Source organism: Monodon monoceros, unplaced genomic scaffold, assembly GCF_005190385.1.
Source record: "Monodon monoceros isolate NGI ecotype Baffin Bay Population unplaced genomic scaffold, NGI_Narwhal_1 Super_Scaffold_21, whole genome shotgun sequence".
Taxonomy (NCBI): Eukaryota; Metazoa; Chordata; class Mammalia; order Artiodactyla; family Monodontidae; genus Monodon; species Monodon monoceros.
The window spans coordinates 82,440,161-82,467,956 of NW_021703778.1; the positions used below are offsets into that span (position 1 = coordinate 82,440,161).

A 27,796-nucleotide genomic window follows, 5' to 3' on the forward strand; every position below is an offset into this window, starting at 1 on the left:
GTCAGTGCTAAAGATGCTCTACAGGTTCCCTAGATGTTCTCCTTTCTCCTTGCTTTCCTCCTCCTCCACTTCCTCCTCCTTTCTTCTGAATTGTGGTATTTCTAGTAGTCCTTCATGGAAAAGTAGTGCTAAGAGGATAGTGGTGAAGATCTTCCGTGCTGTATTATAGAATGAGTTTTGATACAATTTGACTGTAAGCCAACAGACTGGCTCAATGAAATGACTGAATATTAAGGTCTTACTCATGCTCACATTCTTGGATAGGACAGTGGAAATGGAAACGTTTTATTTCTTTCGAATGAAAAACAAAGAAAGGTAAAAGGGTACAGAGATTCTCCAGGAGGGGGAGCCGTCGTTCCTTGTTCCCAGTCAGCTATGACGGTTCACATCATCTGTGACTAAGTCACAACAGAGCCCGTAGAACAAACACATCATTGCTATACATCAGTTTAAACAGAAATGTCACAGTCCGCATTTGGCATTATCACTTTATCCCATACAATTTACTCTTCACCTATGTGGAATTCAATTTTGTAGGAGAGTTTCTTTATAATTCCTGCTACAGTTTTGAATGTCGTGGTCCCAGCAGATGTTCTGTCTGTCTTTTAGCAAGATACAGGCTTAACCTCTATTTTAGTTTCAACTTAGAAGGAAAATATAAAATAGAATTAGGAATATGTGATCCTTTTGGTTAACTGCTTTTTCTCCTTAGCTTTCCTCTTCCCCATTATTTTTCCAAGTCCCTTTTTTAGAAAAATGTGTTGTGACCAACAGCTCTCACAGCCTTCCTACCCAGTTGGGTAGAGAACTCACTGCAAAATAGTCACCATCAGCTTACAGACAGTTTTCAGCACGATCCTATGCATCAGACCAACTAAGCTGCAAATCTTTCTCTTGACACCTCTCCTACTCTCCCACAGCTTGTTTCACAGAGCTGGATGCATTGATTCCTGGTAGATGTTAAAAATGGCGATTTAACAGATGACAGTATTTTCTTTAAATAGGTAGTAGTGATTGCTAGGAGTCAGTGTAGATTAATTTAAAACAAGTCACATGGCAGGAGGCTCCAATCAAGATGGCAGAATAGAAGGAGGTGGAGCTCACCTCCTCCCACAAGTGTATCAAAAATATATCTACATGTGGAACCATTCTCACAGAATACCTACTGAATGTGGGCAGAAGATCTCAGACAGCCAGAATTGCAAGAAAGATTACCATATAAGTTGGTAGGACGAAAGAAAAAAAAAAAAAAAAGAATCAGGATAGGACCTGTTTCTCTGGGAACAAGCTGTGAAAGAGGAGAGGCTCCCTTACCCTGGAAAGTTGCTTCACTGGTGGGGAGATCAGCTGGGACAGAAGGGGAGCTTCAGAGGCCCAGGGGGAGAGTACAGCAGTGGGTTTGCAGCAGGCAGAACAGAGAAAGACCAGTATAGACGGTCTGTGCCACCTCCCTTCTGTCCCTAGCCCTAGACGCATGTCTGCTGGTGCATGCGGGGTCTGAGTGCTTAAACTCAGGCTTCAAAGGACAGACCCAGGGAAAGGATTGGGATTGGCTGCACAAAGACAGCCTGAGGTGGCTGGAGTGTGATACAGGCCGCAATCAGGGAGTATACATGGAAGGAGCCCAGGCCCACCATAGAAGTGAAGTGCCATTGTTAATGGGGGCATGAAGGGAGGAGCAGGGCCCCCACCATAGCAGTCTCACTCTTGGTGTGCTCACGGCGGGTGTGGCTCCACCTCTATGAGCTCTGGGAGAGTGCAAGAGCCAGTGGATTGCCCACAGGTGGAGGTGGGGCTGAAATCAGAACTGATCCCCAGGGGCTGCGTGATGTAGGAAGCAGGGCTGAAATCTGAGCCCTCTCTCCATGGCTGTGTGATCCACAGATTTACACCACAACCACTGGGGCCTTTGTAAACTCAGTGTGTGCAGGATATCCTAGTGGACTACGGGTGCTCCCGTGTCTGGGGCAGGTCCGGCATTAGCAGCAGTGGGCTTTGCGGGCAGGCGTATGTACATGGAGGTGGGGCTGTGTCTGGGCTGCTTCCATAGCTCCCATGGCAGGTCCAGGTGCATGACTACTGAGGTCCTGGTACTTGACTTTAGTGGATCTGCACCTACGGATCTGTGCTGGTGGCTTTGTGAATACAACACTGGAGGAACACCAAGACCAACTGCCTGCATTCCCACAGTTGAGGCAGGACTGTGTACTTTGTGAGCCCACGCCACATGTATCAGGTGACAACACAGAGCGTACTCACTGGTGGACAGTTCCAGGGGAGGAATACTCAGTGGCTCGTCCCCCAGCAGTGTGCTCTAGTCCTGCGTACCTCACACCACAGCTCAGAAATGGATCTGGGGGCTTCTACTCCAATAACTGGGGAGCAGGCCCTGCCCTTGACAGGACTGTGACAATCACAGAACAAAGAGGAGGCCCTCAATATCCATTGCAGGCTCTCATCACCACACCAGTCACACCCTCTACCAAAGAGAAAATGGCCAGCACACACTGAGGAAAGACGCAGAAGGCATCCATACTAAAAGCAGCCCACACACCAAAAATATTAGACTCATTCAAGGCTACACAGGGATGCTCTCACATAAAAACATCTCTCCAAGACCACAGTAGATAACTGTTTCTCCTAAACTCATAGAGTAAGAGAAATATAAGTAAAATGACGAAGGAGAGGAACCATTCCTAATTAAAAGATCAAGAGAATTCTCCTGAAAGAACAAACAATGAAACAAACCTCTCCAGTCTAATAGACTCCAAGTTAAAAAAAGGAAGTAATAAAAATACTGAAGGAATTAAGAAAGGCTGTTGATAGAAATGCAGATTATTGTAAAAAGGAACTAGAAACTGTAAAGAGGAACCAAGAAAAATTAGAAAACTCATTTGCTAAGATGAAAGCTGAGCTAAAGGCAATAAGTAGCAAACTGAATAATGAAGAAGAATGAATAAGTGATTTGGAAGATGGAATAATGGAAATCACCCAATCAGAACAGCAGGCAGAAAGAAAAATGAAAAAAAAAGAAAGCAATATACACGGCCTATGGGATAATATAAAGCATGCCAATCTACACATAATAGGTAAGAAGAGAAGAAGAGAAGAGGGGATCAAAAATGTATTTGAAGAAATTATGGCTTAAAACTTCCCAAACCTAAAGAAGGAAACAGATATCTAGGTACCGGAAGCACAGAGGGTCCCAGACAAGATGAACCAAACAGACCCACACCAAGACATACTATAATTAAAATGGCAAAAATTAACGGGAAGATTCTAAAGGTAGCAAGAGAAAAAGAGTTAGTTACAAGGGAACCCCCAAAAGGCCAGAAGCTGATTTCTCTACAGAAATGTTGCTGGCCAGAAGGGAGTAGCAAGATATATTTAAAGTCCCGAAAGGGAAAAATCTGCAACCTAGGGTACTCTACCCAGCAAGATTATCATTTAGAATAGAAGGAGAGAGAAAGAATTTCTCAGACAAGCAGAAAATAAAAAGAATATAGCAATACTAAACCTATCCTAAAAGAAATATTAAAAGGCTTTCTCTAGGTAGAAAAGAAGCAAGAATCTATAGGAAAGAGAAAATCACAATCAGAAAGTAAATCACTTAAGCCAGTACACAGATTTAAAATTTTTTTTTTAATTTTGTGAAAGTGATGATAACCACAATGAAGAGCAAAAGGATATACGTGAAGATGTAAAAAACAGCATCAAAATAATAAAATGTGGGGAGGAGAGTAAGAAAATGTAGATTTTTTTTTTTAGAATGTGTTTGAGCTCATATGACTACCAGTCTAAAGCAAGTAGATATTGGAATGGGTTAACGTACTTGAAAAATAAGGTAACCACAAATCAAAAGCATACAATAGGTTCACAAAAACCAAAAAGAAGAGAACACAAGCATAATACAAAAGAAAACCATCAAACCACAAAAGGAAGAACAAAAAGAAAAAGAAAGGAACAAGAATAAATACAAAACCAACTGGAAAACGAGGTTTAAAATGGCAATAAATACATATCTATCAACAATTACCTTAAATGTCAATGGACTAAATGCTCCAATCAAAAGATATAGAGTGGCAGATTGGATAAAAAAACCCAAAAGTCTACAATATGCTGCCTACGAGAGACCTATTTTAGTGCAAATAACACACATAGATTGAAAGTGAGGGGACAGAAAAAGGTATTTCATGCAAATGGAAATGACAAGAAAGCAGGGGTAGCAATACTTATATCAGACAAAATAGACTTTAAAACAAAGGCCATAAAGAAAGATAAAGAAGGACACTATATAATGATAGAAGGATCAATATAAGAAGAGGATTTACATGTGTTAACATATATGCACATAATATAGGAGCACTCAAATACATAAAACAAATACTAACATGTGTAAAGGGAGAAATTGATGAGAATGCAATAATAGTAGGAGGCTTTAACACCCCACTCACATCAATGGACAGATCTTCCAGACAAAAAGTCAATAAGGCAACAGAGATCCTAAATAATACAATAGAACAGTTAGACTTAATTGATATTTTCATGATATTACTTCCAAAAATAATGGAATATACATTCTTTTCAAGTGCACATGGAACATTCTCTAGGATTGACCACATACTAGGACACAAAACAAGCCTCAACAAATTTAGGAGGAGAGAAATTATCTCAAGTATGTTTCCTGACCACAACGGCATGAAACTAGAAATCAACCACAGAAAGAGAAATGAGAAAAAAATGATTACATGGAGATTCAACAACATGCTACTAAAAAAAAAAAAATGAGTCAATGATGAAATCAAAGAGGAATTTAAAAAATACCTTGAGACAAATGACAATGAAAGCACAACCATACAAAATCTGTGGGGTGCAGCAAAAGCAGTTCTAAGAGGGAAGTTCATAGCGATACAGGCCTTCCTCCAGAAATAAGGAAAGTCTGAGATAAACGACCTAACTTACCACCTAAAAGAATTAGGAAAAGAACAAACAAAACCTAAAGTCAGCAGAAAGAAGGAGATAATAAAGATCAGAGAGGAAATAAATAAAATAGAGATTAAAAAAAACAGTAGAAAAAAATTGATAAAACAAAGTGCTGGTTCTTTAAAGGGGTAAAAAATTGACAAACTTCTGGCCAAGTTCACCAAGAAGAAAAGAGAGAAGACCCAAATAAACAAAAGAAGAAAGGAAAGAGGAGAAATAAAAACCGATACTGCAGGAAAAAATAAAAAACTTTAAGAGAATACTATGAACAATTATATGCCAACAAACCGGACACCCTAGAAGAAATGGACAACTTTCTAGAAATATACAGCCCACCAGAATTGAATCAAGAAGAAACAGATAATTTGAACAGACCCATCACTAGAAGTGAAATGGAATCTGTAATTAAAAAAAAAAAAACTCATGGCAAGCAAAAGTCCAGCACCAGATGGCTTCACTGGGGAATTCTACCAAGCATGCAATGAAGAAATTATATTGATCATTATCAAACTCTTCCAAAAGATTAAAGAGGTGGGAGCACTCCCAAAGTCATTCTATGAAGCCACCATCACCCTGATACCAAAACTAGACAAAGACACTACCAAAAAAGAAAATTACAGACCAATATCTTTGATGAATAAAGATGTAAAAATTCTCAACAAAATATTAGCAAACTGAATCCAACTACACATAAAAAAGATCATACACCATCATCAAGTTGGATTCATCCCAGGGTAACAAGGATGGTTCAACATATGCAAATCAATCAATGTGATACACCACATTCACAAAAGGAAAGACAAAAACCATATGATCATCTCAATAGATGCAGAAAAAGCATTTGATAAAACTTGACATCCATTCACAATAAAAACTCTTACCAAAGTGTGTATAGAGGGAACATATCTCAACATAATAAAAATTATTTATGACAAACTCACAGCCAAATTAATATTCAATGGTGAAAAGCTAAAAGCCTTCCTGTTAAAATCTGGGACAAGACAAGGATGTCCACTCTCACTTAACGTAGTATTGGAAGTCCTAGCTACAGCAATCAGACAAGAAAAAGAAATTAAAGGTATTCAAACTGGTAGAGAAGAGGTAAAACTGTCATTATAAGCAGATGACACGATACTATATATAGAAAACCCTAAAGACTCCACACAAAAAACTACTAGAACTGATAAACAAATTCAGCAAGGTAGCAGGATACAAGATTAACATACAGAAGTTGGTTACATTTCCTTACACTAACAATGAAATATCAGAAAGGGAATGCAAAAAAAAAATCCTTTTTAAAATCACATAAAAAAAATACTTAGGAATAAACCTCACCAGGGAGCTGAAAGACATATGCTGAGAACTATAAAACATTGATAAAGGAAATTGAAGATGATTCAAGAAATGGAAAGATATCCCAGGCTCTTGGATTGGAAGAATTAATGTTGTTAAAATGGCCATACTACCCAAAGCAATGTACAGATTTAATGTGATCCCTATCAAATTACCCATGAGATTTTTCACAGAACAAATAATCCTAAAATTTATATGGAACCCAATTCTGGGTCATAAAAGACCCAGAATTGCCAAAGCAATTCTGAGGGAAAAGAACAAAGCAGGAGGAATAACCCTCCCAGACTTCAGACAATAGTACAAAACTACAGTCATCAAAACCACATGGTATTTGCACGAAAACAGACATATGGATCAATGAAATAAAATAGAGAGCCCATAAATAAACCCACACACCTATAGTCAATCAATCTTTGACAAAGGAGGTGTGAATATACAATGGAGAAAAGAGTCTGTTTAGCATGTGGTGTTGGGAAAGGTGGACAGCTACATGTAAATCAATGAAGTTATAGCACACCCTCACACCACACACAAAAATTAACTCAAGATGGCTTAAAGACTTAAATATAAGATGTGACATCATAAAACTCCTAGAGGAGAACATAGGCAAAACATTCTCTGACATAAATCATACAAGTGTTTTCTTAGGTCAGTCTCCTAGGGCAATAGAAATAAAAGCAAAAATAAACAAATGGGACCTAATCAAACTTATAAGCTCTTGCACAGCAAAGGAAACCAGAAACAAAAAGAAATGACAATCTACGGACTGGGAGAAAATATTTGCAAATGATGTGACTGAAGAGAGCTTAATTTCCAAAATATACAAACAGCTCAGCCACAAAAAACAACCCAGTCAAAAACTGGGCAGAAGACCTAAATAGGCATTTTTCCAAAGACAGCATACAGATGGCCAATAGGCACATGAAAAGATGCTCAACATAGCTAATTATTAGAGAGATGTAAATCAGCTCTGCAATGAGGTACCACCTCACACTGGTCAGAATGGCCATCATTAAAAAGTCTACAAATAACAAATGCTGGAGAGGTTGTGGAGAAAAGGGAACCCTCCTGCACTGTTTGTGGAAACGTAAGTTGGTGCAGCCACTATGGAAAACAATATGGATGTTCCTCAAAAAACTAAAAATAGAGTTGCCGTATGATCCAGCAATCCCACTCCTGGGCATATGTCCAGACAAAACTCTAATTCGAAAAGATACATGCACCCCAATGTTCATTGAGCACTATTTACAATAGCCAAGATATGAAAGCAACCTAAATCTCCATTGACAGATGAATGGATAAAGAAGATATGGTAATATATATATATATATATATATATATAATGGAATACTACTCAGCCATAAAGAGGAATGAAATAACACCATTTGCAGCAACATGGGTGGACCTAGAGATTATCATACTAAGTGAAGTAAGTGAGAAAGAGAAAGACAAATACCATATGATATTACTTATATGTGGAATCTAAAATATGACACAAATGACCCTATCTACGAAACAGGAGCAGACTCACAGACATAGAGCACAGACTTGTGGTTGCCAAGGGGAACAGGGGGTGGCAGATGAATGGATTGGGAGTTTGGGGTTAGCAGGTGCAAACTATTATGTATAGAATGGATAAACAGAAAGGTCCTACTCAATAGCACAGGGAGCTATATTTAATATCCTGTAATAAACTATAATGAAAAAGAATATGAAAAAGAACATATATATAAGAATATATATATAAAGAATATATATATATATATCTGAATCACTTTGCTGTACACCAGAAACTAACACAAAATTGTAAATAGAATATACTTCAGTAAAAAATAAATAAAAAAAAATAGGTCACACAGACTAACCTCCATTTTGAAATATTAGTGGATGGAAATTCTCTGGGTATGTTGATTCTGAATGTCAGTAAGATCTGTCACCCCAAATTTCTCCTGCTATCTTTGTGAATAAGGTAGAGAAGCCTCATGGGAATATAGTTAGGTAGATATAAACACCTGAAAAAGATATTAACATTAATCTGTGGAGAAGTCTCTAGTAGCTTGCCATAGTTTTATTTCCTTAATTTAAAAATTGTTTTTTGGTTTTTAGCTCTGAACTTTTTAATGTATTAGTTTTATATAGCTTTGGAAGACTGTATAAAAGGCATGTGTTTGAAATTTTTTGATGACATAAAGCTGGGAGGAATGTTTACTACTTTAGGATACAACACTCAAGATTAATTGCTTTCATTCGGCTTGTATAATAGGAATATATGAAAGATCATCTGTATTTAAAACAAAATCAACTGTGAATGTTTAGGAAGGGGAGCCCTGATTTGTTAGTGATTGATGAAGAAATGACCTAGAGATTTTAGTTCATCAAAACTCAATATGAATATATATGTGGCGCCTAGAAAAATGGTACAGATGAACCAGTTTGAAGGGCAGAAATAGAGACACAGATATAGAGAACAAACGTATGGACACCAATGGGGGAAAGTGGCAGGGGGGTGTGGTGGTGTGATGAATTGGGAGATTGGGATTGACATATATACACTAATATGTATAAAATGGATAACTAATAAGAACCTGCTGTATAAAAATAAATAAATAAAATTCTAAAATTAAAAAAACCCTCAATATGAATAAACAGTGAGATTAAATGACAAAATGCTAATGAATTTTAAGGCATATTAGTACAATAATCCAGAATGTGGAACATCAGAATTTCTTTTGTACACGGATCAGTTGAAGCAGATCTGCAGTATGTGTTTAGGTTTAGTTCTGGACACCATGTTTTAAGAGAGATGCAGAGAGATTGGGATGGATGCAGAAGAGGCTGACCTGGAAAAGATGTCCATGAAAAGTCATGGAGAATGGCTGAGGGTTTTGGGAATGTCTAGATCATAGTGGAGAAGATTTAGGGGAGTCTTCTGAGTCATCTTCAAGTATTTGAAGGTTGTCAACATGGAAAGAGCTTAGACTTGATTTAGGTGGCCCCAGGGATGGAATTTGGCATATGGCAAAATTTACAGGGAGGCAGATTTGAGTCTCTCATAATAAAGACCTTTCTAGCAATTCCCATTCTGAAATGGAAATAGGCTGCCTGACAAGGTGATCAGTTTCCTATCAGAAGACTTTCAAAGACAGACCTAGGGGACCCTTGTCAGAGTTATCTACAGGGTCATGCTTTGGGAAGGTGAACCAAGTGATCCTTAAAGTTCCTTCTTACCTCACGAGACCCAGCATGAGCTCAGTGTCTGCATACAGTAGGTTCTCAAGAAATAGCTGCCAAATGAATGAAACATAAGAATAAAAAAAGTCAGGGGCAGACTTGTGCACTTGATAAATTTTTTAGTCATGGATGATTTTATGGAATTGAACAGTAATTGCACCTAGTATCAGGAGCATGTCATCTTGGGAAAAATGAAACCCTTGGCCCACACAGAGTTTGAAATTTCCTAGATAGTTGGCTTATCTTTCTTGCTCTGGCATAACTCATGCTCAGTCTTGTAAGTTTAGAGCTGTTTGATAATGAGCAATGCTTTGCCCCAAACTAATGTGATGCTGTTTCTTTTTCAGGATAATCGTATCCACACATGCAAGTACAACATTCTCACCTTCTTGCCCATTAATTTATTTGAACAGTTTCAAAGAGTGGCAAATGTGTATTTCCTTTTCCTTCTGATTTTACAGGTAATGTTTAGGTTGTATTTCATCATCTGTTTGTTTAAAATATTCATATAACTTGAAAAAATAAGTTATTTTACTTAGCTAAATGTTCATGCTTAGAGAAAATCAGCTTTATCAGAATTTTAATTATTTAGTTATTATTGCTGTTTCTCTTCACAATGGTGGGAGGGCTAGGAATGGGTAAAAACTAGTACATTCATCATTTTAAACACTGAGGTCATTTAAAAATGCTGACTTGTACTTTATTTGAACCAAACCAGAGCCTAATAATTACTGTTCATAGCCTCCTTCCTTTCTTTATCTCCCTATCACATTCACAGTATGGGTGTTGAGAGAGTTGAAGCAAAGAGCTTAGCTGAGTAGTACTTTGTGGAACTTAATTTGGCAAATTTCATTTGCATCTAAGAACAATGATGTATTATATATATATATATATATATATATAAAAAATAAATGATGTATGCTATATGTTATTTCACTGTGACTATTTTTGATAGTTTTGAGTGGTTAATTGGTAGTTAGAAACCTTTCTTTTTCTTCCCATTTGACTAAAATTTGAACCTAAATGAAATTTCAGCTTTTATTGATATTTTAGGAAGAAAAGGCATAAATCAAAGAATTTACATACATATAAACAGCTCATGTTAGCCAGTTATTTACCTAGTATTTACTTTAGAGTGATTTAATCAGATCAAACTGGTAGATTCAGAATGTACTGGGCTATGCGTTAATTATAGAAAATAAGAAGCTGGACTAGATATGTACAATCTGGATTATACCTTGAGTACTATTTTTTCTTTAATTGAATAACTACTTATTCAATAGAATAACTGTTAAGAATCTTTTGGTTGTAAGTGGTAGACATCTAAATTCACTTAATGTATTTTATGTATGACAATTCATGGGCAAACTATTTTAACAGGATGTAACTTCTCTTTTTCTATTTCCTCCATGTTTACTTTACAGGCCCTCTCTACTTGGTGATTCTTGAAAACTTTAGACTTTTATTCTCCTAGCTTCAACTCCCACATAAAAGGGAGGCAGAGGCAGAGGAGAAGGGGAGAGAGGAAGAGGGAGAGGGAGAGAGAGAATGAGAATGAATCACTTTTTCTGTTGCTCCAGCAAGTCTTGGGATTAGTTGTAATTGGACCATGCTGTTACCTTCCTATCCTAAATCAGTCACTGTGGCTCAGGAATTGCCTTGACCTAGATCACATGCCAAAGCCTAGGAGCCAGCTGGATGGAATCAGTCCACCAAAATTACATGTACAAAATTACAAGTAGAGGGGTGGGGTAGTTCTTTAAGAATTAAGGGTAGAGTTGAGAAGAACTGGATGCTGAACAAGAAAAAAAAAAACAGTGAAAATATACCTTATAATTTTTGAGGAGACTTTCTTTTTCCCCCATGAATTTTGGTTTCTTCATAGAACCCTTTACACTGTTCTAGAATTTTGAGCTCATTTCTCTAATGGGTTTCTTATTTATGGCCAAAGGCTCTTGTTCAGATAGTTTTATATCTGGAAGGGATCTTTGGGATGGTTCAGTACAACCTCCTTTCTTTTATTGGTGAAGAAATGAGACCTGGAGAAGTTAAGTGAGGTGTAAGGGTTTTACCATGAGTTAATGATAGAACTCAGACTAGAATCCAGCTTTTCTGCCACCCAGCCTAATATTTTTGTTGGTACTTCAGAGGCTTTTGAGGTTTGTTTTTTTAAAAATTTTATTTGGAAGTTATTACATAAAATTACATAAAACAGCACTACAATAAATTTATTGTAGTGCTGTTTCGATGGGGCCTGATTGCCACACACTGACCATCTCCACCCATCCTTCCCCGCCTGATGGCCCTGACGTAGCTCTAAAATGAACCCCACTTGAAAACTACCTTTGTAAGGGAGTCATGTCAACTGTCACTATGTCTCTCTCAGATGGGTGGCTTTACAGGTACAGGTCCAAGCTTTGGAGTTAAATAGACCTAGGTTCAAGTTTTAACAGTGTATGTTCTTGGCTTAGTTGTTGGACTTCTCAGATACTTTTTTTAATAAAATGGGACTATGATACCCAGGGCCGTGGCATTTCCTGACTCCAGGCTGCCATTCACAGTGTATTCTATGCTGTGCACTCAGGGTGCTATTTACATGGAATGTAAGCACTCTGGGTTTGTGCAAAACACCTCTGGTACAGAATCTAACTCAAAAAACTTCTCTGAGGATCGAATGACATAATATCTAAAAGTACTTGGCACAGTGTCTCGTGCAAGGTAGGTGCTCAAAGATTCTCTCTTGGGCTTCCCTGGTGGCGCAGTGGTTGGGAGTCAGCCTGCCGACGCAGGGGACACGGCTTCGTGCCCCGGTCCGGGAAGATCCCACATGCCGCGGAGCGGCTGGGCCCGTGAGCCATGGCTGCTGAGCCTGCGCATCCGGAGCCTGTGCTCCGCAACGGGAGAGAGGCCACAGCAGTGAGAGGCCCACGTACCGCAAAAAAAAAAAAAAAAAAAGATTCTCTCTTTGGGAATTGGTAAAACTGTGAAAAGTTGAAATGAGAAGCTGAGAAAAGATAGGTGACATTTATCATCCTAGAGAAAGATCATCATTTGTGAAAGATTTCAAGAAGCTTCTCAACTTGCTATAAAAATTTAATTTTTGTCAGGCAGTCTGAAAATTGTTTCAATGATACGTCTATTCTACGTGTCTTATACCTGAGTGCAAACACTTAAATTATTGAAAAGCTGTTCCATATTTGTACAAATATCTGAATATCATTTCATTAATTTCTGTCAAGTCATAAAATTGACAAAAATTGAAAGCTATCTTTATGAAATTTAAAAGCCCTAAACTACTTGAAATATTTGTTTCAGCTGATTCCAGAAATTTCCTCCTTGACCTGGTTTACCACCATTGTACCTTTGGTCCTGGTGGTAACTATGACAGCTGTCAAAGATGCCACAGATGATTATGTAAGTATTTGCTTTTGAGCATTCCTAAGGTCTCAGTTTCAATTGTGACCTCTCAGAAGTAGAAAATAGAGATCCATTTGAAATTTTTGAATGAAGCTCTTTTGGTAAATACCATAAGAAACTCTATGGTTACTTATTTGATGATTAAAATAGATGTCATAGAGCCAGAGCCTGTTTATGATAATAGCAAGGGGGCTTCAATAACTAGACTCACACCCTCATTTTATACTTGAGGAAACTAAAGCCTGTAAGGAACTAAATATTTTCTAATGAACATACAACCAATTAGTGGTAAGACCAGAATTGGATCACAAACCTGCTTCCACCTAGTGAAGTATTATTTATCCTATATCTCTAGTCTTTGTCTAAGTTTTTGGAGTTGGTAGATATTAGGCATTCTCACATCCTCTGCTCATTATACCAGAAATTACAATATCAAATAACTTCAAAAGTCGGGCAACTAGTGTAAATAATTAAGGTATAAGACAGCAGAGAGTTTTGAAGTCTCCATAATCCAAAGGTCATTCAAATTCAAAGATTTAAAGCAAAGCCTTGGGCAAACCAAACATTCTAAATCCAGACAAGCTCTATTCTCTCCTAGGTGATTGCATGTACCCTAGCCTCAATAGCTCTCTATTTACCAGTGACTGACAGATTTATATCTCCTCTGAACTCATATGTGGGATTACTGTTTCTAGTCCTTCCAGACTCCATCTGTGCCAATCCCAAGACCCCTTGGCAAAGCCTGAGCATCCTGAGGCCCAGAGAGTGGGCCCCTCAGCTTTTAGGTGGTAAACTGCTTGGTCCTTTTCTGTGATGCCAGCTAGTCAATGTAGGGGACTATTTTCAGGTTAGATACAGACGTGACTAAATACTAAGTCTCTTTTTGTGTCTTCTGCAGTTAATGCTTGAATATGCTTTTACTTTTGTGATAGTATGGGCCGGTTAGTCAGGGTCTTGGCAGGAAAGACATGTCACCTTGGAATGGGGGTAGATTGGAGAAAGATTAATAATGAAGGGACTACTTAAAGGGTTGTGAGAAAAAGCACATAGGGTAGCAACAACATAGGCGGCAATACTACTTCTAGACCTGAAGGAGCAAAAGGAGGAAGCAATTGCTGGACCTGGAGCTGTAGCTGAGGGCTACCTGTAGAGGAAGTGGCCACTGCTGACTCAGCTCAAAAGAAGCCAGGAATACATACCCCATTTTCCTCTCCTCTGGCCCCATGAGTTTCTGTCAGTACCACCTATTGGCCAAGCCCGATCAATAGCCAAAGGGCAAGGATTAAATAGGTCAGCTTCCCCTGGCACAGGACAGAGTGTAGGAGGACAGGGTGTAGGTATGGAGGAGCAGAGACTATCCACCCCTGTCAAATTATATATTCTGTCAAAATGATGTTCCCATCTATGGCAGTGTTGGTGGAAAGAAGTTTGCATGCCAATGATGGGCTAGCTTAACTTACTCCTCTACCAGTACTATAAACTCTTTTCATGTTAACCAATGCTAAGTATCTTTATTTCCCTAGTAATATTCATTGACTTATACCTGGCAATCAGTATAATTGTAGGCACTGAGCATAGTCTAATAGAAAGATTGGGATGAATTTGGGAGGGACATTGAAAAATGGAAGGGCTAATGAAAGCAATCTATATATTGTGATATTGATACAATATTATGAGGTTTTTTAAAGGAAAAAGTAATAATCCTGATGATTATAATGTATAAAATCAAAATTTCTTATCTCCTGTTCATCTGTGCATTTAGGCCAATTGATTGAAATTACATCTTATCTCTACTTTAGCCTATTACTATCTGGTCTTGGCAGCTCATGTAGAAAGCCTTATCTGAATGGCCGCTAATTTGTGAGTTTAGTAGAAGGCTCATAATATGTGGATTCTTCTAAGCAATATAAGATATTTTCATTACTGGAATACAAAATAAGAAATAGGATCACTTGGGCATAAAAACATAAATCCACACCAAATGTGGTTCAGTATTATATTCTGATTTTTGTTTTAAATGCTCAGTATTTCATAAGATCACTGTTAACAATTAGAATTTCTGGAGAACAAGAATACATGTTGTTACAAGTAATTGCTTGACTTCAAAGAAATCCATAAAACAGAATGAATGATGTTCCAGTAAAGTATTGAGCACATATGTGAGAGAAATGGAAGCCCCATTCCTTGTTAAAGACATCAAAATTAATGTATGGTTTTCTCTGGAACTGTGTGGCAGAGTAAAGGGCACATTGTCTTCTTCAAAGCAACTATAAATGTGTGGGAATTGGAAGAGCATGTGGCTAGACTTGTTGCATTGGTGACACCTAGAATGAAGTTTAGTGGGAAGGGTCTTGATTCAGATTTAGAGCATGTGGAGCTGGGTCCAAGGTAAGCATAAGTCATGCTCATTTTAGACTGATGGTGATATTGTCCAAGCAGATGAACTCAAAGTATTTTCAGTGTCACTATTTGTGCTGAAAAAGTATGATTTAATATGTTTTTGCACAAACACTTTGATTTTCAGTTTCGCCACAAGAGTGATAATCAAGTGAATAATCGGCAATCTGAAGTGCTCATTGACAGCAAGTAAGAAATATATTCTTTATGCTATTTTTAAGATGTCTGGTCACAAAACAGGTCTTGACAATTGGTGGCTTTCTCATTTAATTGAATATATGTTTCTTTCCCCCTTTAACTTTTTTAAAAAATTTATTTATTTGCTTTTATTTTTGGCTGTGTTGGGTCTTTGTTGCTGTGTGCGGGCTTTCTCTAGTTGCAGCGAGCAGGGGCTACTCTTAGTTACGGTGCACAGGCTTCTCATTGTCATGACTTCTCTTGTTGCAGAACAGGGGCTCTAGGTGTGTGGGCTTCAGTAGTTGTGGCTCACAGGCTGTAGAGCGCAGGCTCAGTAGTTGTGGCGCATGGCTTAGTTGCGCTGCGGCATGTGGGATCTTCCCGGGGCAGGGATCAAACCCGTGTCCCCTGCATTGGCAGGCAGATTCTTAACCACTGCACCACCGGGGAAGCCCCTCCCCCTTTAACTTATTACAAATTGCAGTGTAAGTCCTTTGTATCTTCATGGCTCTTTTTTAAGTTCAGCAAATGTTTGTGCTACCCACTCAACTTTTACTTCAAATTCCTTTGGAGTTTCCTTTGCGGAACACAGACATATTATTGTTACTTTTCATTTCTAGATCTAATACTATTTAGAACTGGCACACACGTGATGTTTGTAGCAGACGTTTAATGTATTCGAATGATTTGCTTTGGTAATTTCTGGGAATATTGCTAGAGAGACTTCAGCACATATCAAGTGAAAGTGATAAGCATTTTTTATTAACTTGATAGTTGAGCTTAGAATGAATTATCCACCATAACACAGATCTTGAATTGCTGTTAAATTCATCCATCTATAAAGAAATGTACACGGGAATGGTTCTTGAATCTGAAATGGTTTAAAATGTGTATTTATACACAAACAACAGCAAAAACACCTCCAGAAGACTTAGCAAAAAGGGAAATTTCAAACCTTCATTCCATGTTTCTTAGTCTCTTTCTTTGTCCCTTTTTTTTAACATGTGACAAAGTAAATTTGTAACATTGTACTTTAATCTGGCAGTCAATCACATCTGCTGATGATTTTGAAGCATTTGGATACTGTGAAGAATGTAATTTTTAAAGGGAATATCATAAAACATATTAGTCACATGAGATGGAAAATTCCAAGAAATGGATATCAAGAGGGGCTAGGTAGTCTAGACAATAACTGGTAGGATTAAAGTAATTAATCTCCTTCTGCAACCAAAACATTGACTGATTATTAATAATGTAATGAATACATATAGTTTTCCTTTATTGGATTATTTTAGAAAATGGCATTAAATGCACAGTGAAAAAAAATGATCTTAATCTAAAGCCACAGTTGTAGAAACACAGCCTCTGAAAGTGTGATCTTGACGTGACATGGATAAGCCATAACGATGCCTGGAACCATGTGGTTCATTTCCAATGTCAGCAGGTTTTGAATTGTTGCCACTATAGTATGGTGTTTAAAAGTATGGGTTTTGCGTTCAGGGAGACTTGAGTTTAGTCCTGACCCTGAATAATTCTATGGTCTTGAGCAAGTTCTTGAGAAGTGGTGACTCTTTGTAAGCTAATGTAGTGTGTGACTTTGAGCTGGACTGTTGCCTATCCTGATTTTCTCAAGCTTTGCAGTTCTGACTGGGAATTACATCTGACAATATGATCTGACTAATTCCCCAAGGAACATTTGATAATCAGTCTCATTACTTTGAAGTATCATCTCTCATGAAGTATGTTAAAAATATGTACAATTACATAATGAATTTGAACTAATAGCCTGAGCATATCTTTTAATGTCTCTCAAATTACCAGTTAAATTTTGTGACAATATTTGGGCAGCGATAGATATTGACACCTCTACCTGGAGGCCATGGGAGTATCCAGTAACTTAGATATTCAGAAACTTGATGATGGTATGTGTCCCACACATGCTAGCTATCATTGTCATTATAATTAGAAGTAGCATTGGTCTTACTTCCTTGTGGCTTCATTTAGCTTCTTGTCTATTCCTTATGAGGTAACATCTCTTTGTAATTTGATATGGGGTGATGTTTTGAAAAGTATTGTTGCTGATCCTGTGATGTTGAAGGTAGAAGCACATCATTGAGAATGGAGTATTCTTTGGGATTCGGTTAAAAATCACACAAGATTTTCCATTTGTAAGATTACCTTCTACTGTGAGCTCCTTTAGGGCATCTCCCTTGATCATGTCTGTGTCCCTTGAGCCTAGCACAGTGTCTATGGAATTTTCAAACTGAGCAGTAACAAGTATTCTTGCTGAGAGGGCAATCTACCAGAGGAGCTTGATCTGTAAAATTTTGCTGAGTCCCATTACTAGCCAATTCCAGTGGCTGGGGTTGTGGTCTTTGCAGAATGTTCTCAGGCTATGGAGACTGGCTTTTCACCTCTTGGAATTTGAGAAGTTGGAGAAATCAAATGGGCTTAGATTTGAGATAGCCCAGGGAGCTCTGAGTCCTCTTTTGGAGCTGGTGGTCATAGAGGATGCTCTCAGCGCTCTGCACAGACCGCTACGGTCTTCCTGTGCTCACCCTCAGCTCCTGTCTGCATTATTTGCTACTTTCTTCAGAGCACTGTCCTTGGGCTATTGGAGCCAATGACCGATTGGTGCAGGGGTAAGAAAGAGCAGCACCCCTGCCTCAAGTTGGACAAGCTCTGAGGTGCAGTTAGCACCCCCAGTGCCTGTTGAGATCAGGCTGAGGATGGGACTTTGCCTGCAGTCATACCCTCGCGTGGCTTCTTCCCCTTCCATGTGTTGCTTCTCATCTTCCTTACCAGTTTCTCCCAGAAGTGATTTCCTAAAGAACCCTTTACATATGAATCCTCATCTCAGGATCTGCTTTTAGGGAAGTTGATCTAAGACAGTAGTTAATGCATACTTAATCCCATGGCAACGTTAATGGAAAATGTTAGGAAAGTGCTTTTGGGTCTATGCTAGACACCAATGGGTCATAATGCACAGATAAAGTAAAAAGCCTGGAGGGGATCAGTGGCATCCAGATGTTGCTGGATGTGGGTATCACACTGGGGTGGGCACATCTAAGTACTGTGGCTTCCCTGTGTCCTCTGGCAGAGGGCTTCTGGACTTGAGGTTCAGGCTAGGGCAGGAGCCTTCACTGGCTTGTCCTGGAGGGAGGGGAGGCATGGTCAGCTTCGGGGAGGAGATTACTGAGGGAAAGGGGGTACGATGAAAGCACCAGTCAGGAAACCTGGTCTGTGTAAGTGATCGATGTGCTACTCTGGGCAATTAGTTGTCATTCTGGCCTTCAGGTCTCCCTTCTCCTGCGCTCAGAAGCAAGGAACATGGCATTTACATTCAGATTCAACACATATTTATTCAGCAACTACCATGCGTGGGCTCCAGTGCTTCCACATTTAACTCTCATAAAACCCCAGAGTGTAGGTGATAGTGCCTCTTTTTAGAGATGGAGAGATTAAGGCCTAGAAAAGGAATGACTTGTCCAGAGTTCCATGGCAAGTAAGAACCTAAATTAGCCTTTTACCTACTCGTATTGTGATGTGTAAATGTAGACTTTGTGGTCTGACCACTTCTTCTCTATTTATTTTGCATTTGAAGGGCTTTGTACACAATTATAGAAATATAAACATAATATATGTGTATATATGTTATCTAAATGTAATATATATGTGAATAAATATATATATCCTCACTTTTAGTGCCTGGAGCATTATTCATCTATGTTCTTAGCATTGTGCAAGCGAATGAACAATGTAAACTTAAGCCACACAATAATTAGAGAGACAAAACTCTCCCTTTATAGCCTTCCTTTACAAGGTTTTGTTACTTATATTCCTTTCCAGTCAGGACCAATCTTCTGTGTCTACAATCTGTTAAATATGCGAAAGTGCTTAAGAAATAGGTGTTGAATTAGCCTTTGATAAAATCTTTTGGTGACTTAAGTTTTAAAACTAAGTAGAAGCGAACAATTCCAATTTCTAGAAATTACTGTGCCTGCTGTATAGGAAGTGCACACTCTCCCCCAGGCTACGAGTGCCGTCTGCTGACTGAACCTGTGGAAAACGTACCAGGAGATACTTAGTGTTTCTCTTGAGGGTTTCTCAGGTTATGCTAACATCCTGGGCCACTGGCCACCATGAGAGCACCTGGGCAGGTAAGGGGCAGTGAGAGGGAGTCTGAAAGTTCCCACAGAGGTCATCCCATATGACACTCCTCAACGTGGGCTGCCCATTGTATCTGTGCCCCAGCCATGCCCAGAGCAAGTAAGTGAGGGGCTTGCAGGGGAGGCTCTGGTGTTTTATAAAGTTTCCAAGATGATTCTACTATGCAGACACAATCGAGAACCTCTAGTCAAGGCCATCTCTTTACCTACACTTGTATCTCTATGCATGTATCTCTCAAATTTTAAAAGACATCCAAGGGAAGGAATTCCATTAATTTTTTTAAAATGATAAGTATAGTTTTTCACATAAATCCTCACAAAGGTATAATTCTGTAATGCCGATTTACATTTTTTTTGTAGTAAGGCTCACATTTTTAGTCAAACACATGGCCAATCAATAATTATTTTGCCATATTTTTCTTTCCTTCAGAAATTCAGATTTTAATTTTTCTCATTTTCATCTTTTATTTCTTTCCCCATTACATGTGTTGTCCTCAACTCTGAATCATTTTTTGACTTTCATGTATTTGTGCAACTTCCAATTTTTGTTCTGTCCCATCAGCATTTCTAGTCGTATGGATTTGGGACAAGGGAAGGAGTGTGGAGGTCTTCTGCTACCCAGCTAGGTAGCCGTTAGTCTCATGTGGCTCTTAAGCACTTGAAATGAGGCTGGTCCAAATTCAGATGTGTTATTAAGTATATAGTATATACCAGATTTTGATGGCATAGTACCAAAAAGAGTATGTAAGGTATGTCATTAATAATTTGTTTTATATTGATTCCATTTTGAAATTATAGTATTTTGTATACATTGGCTTAAGTCAAACATATTATTAAATTTACCTTTTGAAAAACTTGTTTAAATGTGGCTACCAGAAAATTTATTTATTTTTTAACATCTTTATTGGAGTATAATTGCTTTACAGTGGTGTGTTAGTTTCTACTGTATAACAAAGTGAATCAGCTATACATATACATACATCCCTATATATCCTCCCTCTTGTGTCTCCCTCCCACCTTCCCTATCCCACCCCTCTAGGTGGTCACAAAGCACTGAGCTGATCTCCCTGTGCTATGCAGCTGCTTCCCACTAGCTATCTATTTTACATTTAAGATTACCGTTTTGGTCGACATTTGTGGCTGACCTTCTATTTCTATTGGATGGCACTGCTTTTAGTTACAGGTGAGAGAATTGAGCTGAGAAGAAAATGAGCTCTATGCTATAAGCCTGGCCTCTGGATTCTCAGTTCAGGATTCTCTGTTTGATCTTGCTGGCTGTTGGCATAGTGGCTTTTGTTACTATGAACAAATAAAGTCAGCGTTACTTTTTCTTAGTAGTTTTTACTTCCCTAACATCTTCTGAACTTACACTTGTGCATTAGAACAATCTGAGCTCAGATGCTCTGGTGCAGTCGTCCCTCTTTCAGGCGGGATGTTTTCCCGCCTTCTCTGGATTTCAAACTGCTCTTGCCCATCAGCTTTTTGTGTAACAAATTCCACTTTATACTTTCCTGAGCTTTGGTACACTTGGCTTAAATCTCCCAGGCTCTTTCACAGAACTCTTCCCATCAATCTTCTTCAATCATTTCTCATTTGGAAACTGTGAGTATTTATAGGGAGAGACAAGGTCTTTCTTTACTGCAGAATATTGTCTGTACTCTTCAAGTCTGGTATTCCTAGATGCTGCATAATTATGCAAACAAATATATTATTTCAGTAGGTGCAAATTTTCTCTTTGTTTAATCAACTTTTCTGGTTTAAGTGATAACTCCCACTGGATATTAGTATAGAAAATTTCGTTTCATTTTTTTTCTTTAGTATGTAGGGTTTTTTTCCATTATAAAAGTAGCATATGTTCATTAAGAGAAATTTGGAAAATAGGAAAAAGTAGAAGGAAGAAAATAACATTCATGCTTCCATTATCCAAAAGTAATTATTACTATTTTCTTACATTTCCTTTCTGTCTTTTTTTTCTGTGCCAAGATTTCTAATAATTGTGTGTATATGTTTTTATCCTTCTCTTTTTACTTTTTGTTTTTTGGCTGCACCACACGGCTCGTGGGATCTTAGTTCCCTGACCAGGGGTCAAACCCCGGGCCCTCAGCAGTGAAAGCACCAAGTCTTAACCACTGGACCGCCAGGGAATTCCCGCCTTCCATTTTTACTTCACATCATATCATTACCGTTTTACAAATCTTTTTCTATTGTCTTTATATACCTAATTTTTAAGGGCTGCATTCCTTTGAGTTCATGTCTTATAATTCACATAACCATTTCCCTATTGCTTGATATTTAGTCTGTTTTTAATTTTAAAGTATAGTTTCTTCATCTTTCTAAATTGATAGTTACCCTTTTCCATAAGACTGGGTTTTTGTGATATATTTACAAAATCCACTGAGAATGATTACATTGAACCTGTTATTTCCTATATTAAGTAATTGGAACTTGAAGCATTATTACTCAGTCTACTGATAGCAACTTTTATCAGAAGGTTTAAGAGTGAGCAGGAACAGGTTGGGCATATTGACTAAAGCATGAAAGGTTTCACTTCCGTCACACGTGGGAGTTTCCAGAGACAAGGGTTTCATGTCAGACCACCAACCAGCAAGTTTCAAGTTTATCTTTTCTTAATCATAGCACAATATGAAAAAAACCCCAAAATATTCTGCTTTAAAAAATGTATTAGTGACACATGTAAATCCCCAAACATCAATAATTTGAAACAGTTTGACTATAAGTTTTATACTGCAATTACTAGCTATATTGCACTCATCTGTAAAGTATCTGTATCAGTTTTGGTTTGCAGAATTCCCTGAGTAAATTTGGGCAGAGATTCAGAAGTGTGGCTAGCAGATTCTTTCAGGCAGCTCTGAAGGAACTCCTCCCATCTTCTTTGTCCTCCCAGATTAGAGGTATGTAGACCTGTGCTCAAACGCTCTATCATTTGCTGTTGAATTCTTGGCAATAACTTACTCAGGAGAGGAGTAATTCATGGATGTTATCCCCCTGTATTGGATTTGATCCCAAATGTTGGTCTTGGGTAACAGTGGCTTATTATTCTTATTAAAGATGCTCTTTTTGTCCTTGAGCTCCCTCAACAAAAAAATGCCCAAGGTCATTGAACTTAATGAATCTGCAGCTGACACGTATTTAGTGTGTCTGTGTGCTTCTTGTAAGTGGGGGAGTGGGAACGTGCAAGGTTCTGGAATTCTATTGATTACATGGGAGAACAGATGAACCCTGCTTTGAGTTATTTCATCTTCATCAGGGCCTGTGGACTTGCAGGGGGAGTGGAGACTTCTGTGGTTAAACACAAGGCAGAGCACCAACTCAATTTTTTTTTTTTTACCTCTAGCCCATGTAAATAATTTATGTTATGATGGTACCATTGGGTCTAGGGGACAGCTATTCAGGGTCTATATGAAGAAATCTGCATATTTGAAAGGAAAATTTGAGGTGAAAAATATTGATTCTTCTTTTTTTAAACAGTGTTAATAAAACACACTATTATGGGCTTAAATGACAATGAATTCAAAAGTAAACTAATGGGAGTAGCCTCAGTACTTTTTGGACTCAGTGCAAATGGTTTAAAATTGATTTAATTTTTAGCTCACAGTGCTAACTCAGAGTAAAAGTGTTTCAAAAATAGTTTCACCCCCGATAAATTAATTTCAGTTTCTTAAGTCTTGGACTGATCATTTCTTGGGCGATTCTGCATGTCAGCTTTGCAAATGGAAGCGTCCATTTGCCAATGCGCTGGTTTCTGTATGTGAGCCGTGACATTGCTGTAGTTCTTATAAGTGATTTTCCATTGTAATCAATTATTACATTGCATGAATACAATTTTTTGTGTTGAATTTCTAAATGGTGACTATTTCCCCAAATGAGGTGCATCTTGAAATAACAGAAATTATAGCACTTTCAAAACTCTGCACATGGGTTTTTTTTCAGTGGCATCTCCTAATTTCTTTTTAAAGTTTATATAACCCAGGTGTTAGTGGCTCTCTTTTTCTCCTCTTAAAGCTCCCTTGAAGAACCCCCCAGGTGAAAGCATTAGGGAGCAAGGTAGAGTTGAATGAAGACTTTGTGGGGGATATAAATGAGGAAGTTTATTTCACAAACTCCATAGCAAACAATATGAAATCCCATTTTGACATTTTTCTTCCCCAAAGTTCTCTTTCTCTGCTGCTGGCCTTTATCATCTCTCCTTTCCCCATTCAGTGCTCAGTACAGCTGTCTCCAGTCTCCTCTCAGTATCTGGGGCCCCTCATATTTGTCTCCTTTTTATTAATCAGAGTAGTTTGGTTCTGCCTTGGCTGTGAACTCAAACCCATGCAGCTGCTCACCAAAATAGCAGGCTTTTCTGGAGCTAAGACCCACTTATCTGAGACGACAATGGAAGTTAAAAATACACCACATTCTATGTAACATTTAAAACTTGATTCTCTTTTTCAAAAATAGGTTTATGTATCTCTTCTCTGTTGTCATAGGGAGAGGTCTAGAATTTCTTTTGAAAAAACAAACCTAAACCTAAACCACGGAGGCCTTGGAGATTTTAGAACATTAACTTTAATAATGTAAAACCTTCTTAAGATCTTAAAAGCTGAAAGAGATCATAATATTATACTGAGTAAATTTGGTTTCAGTCAGAGCCCAGTGGTTGTCTATACCAAACCAAACAAATGTTTTGACGGCATTTGTCAATTAACTACTTACTGCTGATGAATTGTATACACATTTCTACTACAAGGGCATTTTGCTTCAGATCTCCTGAGATAATCTCAATGGCTTCACTCCTCCCATGCATCTAATTAATTAATTAATTTATTTTTAACGTCTTTATTGGAGTATTATTGCTTTACAAAGGTGTGTTAGTTTCTGCTGTATAACAAAGTGAATCAGCTATACATATACATATATCCCCATATCTCCTCCCTCTTGTGTCTCCCTCCCACCCTCCCTATCCCATCCCTCTTAGGTGGTCACAAAGCACCGAGCTGATCTCCCTGTGATATGCAGCTGCTTCCCACTAGCCATCTGTTTTACATTTGGTAGTGTATATGTGTCCATGCCACTCTCTCACTTCTTCCCAGCTTACCCTTCCCACTCCCAGTGTCCTCAATTCCATAGTCCATTCTCTACGTCTGCATCTTTATTCCTGTCCTGCCCCTAGGTTCTTCAGAACCATTTTTTGTTTTTTAGATTCCATATATATGTGTTAGCATATGGTATTTGTTTTTCTCTTTCTGACTTACCTCACTCTGTATGACAGACTCTAGGTTCATCCACCTCACTACAGATAAGTCAATTTTGTTTCCTTTTATGGCTGAGTAATATTCCATTGTATATATGTGCCACATCTTCTTTATCCATTCATCTGTTGATGGACACTTAGGTTGCTTCCATATCCTAGCTATTGTAAATTGATGTGCAATGAACATTTTGGTACATGACTCTTTTTGAATTTTGGTTTTCTCAGGGTATATGCCCAGTAGTGGGATTGCTGGGTCATATGGTAGTTCTATTTGTAGTTTTTTAAGGAAACTCCATACTGTTCTCCATAGTGGCTGTATCAATTTACATTCCCACCAACAGTGCAAGAGGGTTCCCTTTTCTCCACACCCTCTCCAGCATTTATTGTTTCTAGATTTTTTGATGATGGCCATTCTGACTGGTATGACGTGATAACTCATTGTAGCTTTGATTTGCATTTCTCTAATGATTAGTGATGTTGAGCATCCTTTCATGTGTTTGTTGGCAATCTGTATATCTTCTTTGGAGAAATGCCTGTTTAGGTCTTCTGCCCATTTTTGGATTGGATTTTTTTTTGATACTGAGCTGCATGAGCTGCTTGTATATTTTTGAGATTAATCATTTGTCAGTTGCTTCATTTGCAAATATTTTCTCCCATTCTGAGGGTTGTCTTTTTGTCTTGTTTATGATTTCCTTTGCTGTGCAAAAGCTTTTAAGTTTCATTAGGTCCCGTTTGTTTATTTTTGTTTTTATTTCCCTTTCTCTAGGAGGTGGGTCAAAAAGGATCTTGCTGTGATTTATGTCATAGAGTGTTCTGCCTATGTTTTCCTCTAATAGTTTTATAGTGTCTGGCCTTACATTTAGGTCTTTAATACATTTTGAGTTTATTTTTGTGTATGGTGTTAGGGACTGTTCTAATGTCATTCTTTTACATGTAGCTGTCCAGTTTCCCCAGCACCAGTTATTGAAGAGACTCTCTTTTCTCCATTGTATATTCTTGCCTCCTTTATCAAAGATAAGGTGACCATATGTGTGTGGGTTTATCTCTGGGCTTTCTATCCTGTTCCCTTGATCTATATTTCTGTTTGTGCCAGTACCATACTGTCTTGATTACTGTAGCTTTGTACTATAGTCTGAAATCCGGAAGCGTGGTTCCTCCAGCTCCGTTTTTCTTTCTCAAGATTGCTTTGGCTATTCGGGGTCTTTTTGTTTCCATACAAGTTGTGAAATTTTTTGTTCTAGTTCTGTGAAAAATGCCATTGGTAGTTTGATAGGGATTGCATTGAATCTGTAGATTGCTTTGGATAGTATAGTCATTTTCACAATGTTAGTTCTTCCAATCCAAGACCAACCCATGCATTTTAGATTGGTATATTATCTGTCTTTTTTGGGTAGAAAATTAAGAAAATTTAAGAGTATAAGGAAAATACAGAAATTTCTCTTGATTCCATTTTACAGATCAGAATGAACTACAGTGAACTTGTGAAGGCATTTTATTACTCCCTTTTCTCTCCCTTCTTTGTATCTTTGTTTTCTCCTCTTCTTATTACTCTCTACTCCTCCACGCAGTATTTATTTAAAAAATTATTGATATTATACTATACCCTATTGTCGTGGCTTGAATGGTTCCCCCAGCCCCCTAAAAGATAGGTCCATTGGAGCCTGTGTATGTGATCTTATTTGGAAAAAGGGTCTTTGCCTATATCATTAAGTTAAGGATCTTGAGATGAGATCATCCTGGTAATCCAATCACAAGTGTATAAGAGAAGAGCAGGGAAGAAGGTACATAGGCAAAAAGATAATGTGAATGCAGAGGTTGGAGCTATAGAGCCCCAGGTCAAGATGCCTGAGGCTACCAGGAGCTGGGGGAGGGGTGTGGAACAGTTCCTTCTCTAGAGCCTCTAGGGAGAACACCACTCAGCACACAACTTGATTTTGGACTTCCAGCCTGTAGAACTGTAAGAGAATAAAGATTTACTGTTTTAAAACCTAGTTTGTGGTAATCTGTTATAGTGGACTTAGGAAACTAATGCTCACTGGTTTTTAGCTTTTAATCAGAGGTTCTATGTTTGTTCATTTGTTCATTTTTTCACTCAGTAGACATTTATTAAGTGCCTACCATGTGTCAGGAAGAATGCTATGTGCTGGGGGTGCGGAGTTAAATAAAAGGTAATTTCTGCCCCCAATAGAATGCAATCATACCTATATTGTATGTAATAGGTTTATCTCTAGAATTGCAGGATACTCTCACATTTCATTGTTTTTACTCACAGGTAAGATGAGTGAGCAAAATGACTCATCTCATTAGGAATGTGCAGCTTTCAAAAATTCTTGTTGGTATGCAGGCTCTGTTGATAAACCAAAGCCAGGTGGTAGAAAACCTTAGTAGGATTTTGGAGCCTGGGTGGAAATGGTGCCTTGAAGCTGTGATTCAGGGGAACATTAAACCACCTTTAAACTTGAGCAGTATTGTCAAAAACTAAGATCTAGTTCCTTATTCCATGTCAGGAACTTAAAAAATTCTCTCTTGAATTTTGACAAGGAATAGAGGTGTAATAATGGAAGAAAAAAAAAGAGTGCAGTGTGAATAGAAAGTAAGAATAATGATCTCTAAATTAGATCTAAAGACTCAGAAGCATCTGGGAAACTTGGAGGCTGTAAGAATGATATTGTCAGCAACGCATGGGAAGAAAACTCTGGCAGTGCCATTGTGGACTAGTTACTAGAGGTAACTTCCACAAGGAAGAAAGGGAGAGTGTAACTGGGATTGTGATGCTGAACACTGCAGAAGGAATGGACTCTAATGATGGAGAAAG

At 38.1% G+C, this 27,796-nt stretch overlaps 1 protein-coding gene across 10 annotated transcripts in view; it reads left to right on the forward strand.

Moving 5' to 3' along the window:
• Nucleotides 1–27,796, forward strand: part of ATP8B4 (ATPase phospholipid transporting 8B4 (putative)) — a 295,105-nt gene that overhangs the window by 107,488 nt on the left and 159,821 nt on the right. For 4 of the 10 annotated variants that reach the window (XM_029236303.1, XM_029236302.1, XM_029236310.1 and 1 more), the window contains exons 4-6: nt 9,915–10,028; nt 12,883–12,981; nt 15,509–15,570. The exons of 3 other annotated variants lie outside the window; for them this stretch is intronic. In XM_029236303.1, coding sequence (XP_029092136.1) covers nt 9,915–10,028; nt 12,883–12,981; nt 15,509–15,570 — 275 coding nt within the window. Of the gene's footprint in view, nt 1–9,914; nt 10,029–10,746; nt 12,982–15,508; nt 15,571–27,796 lie in introns of those variants that run through there. 3 more of the 10 variants (XM_029236304.1, XM_029236308.1, XM_029236309.1) reach the window with 3 other exon arrangements.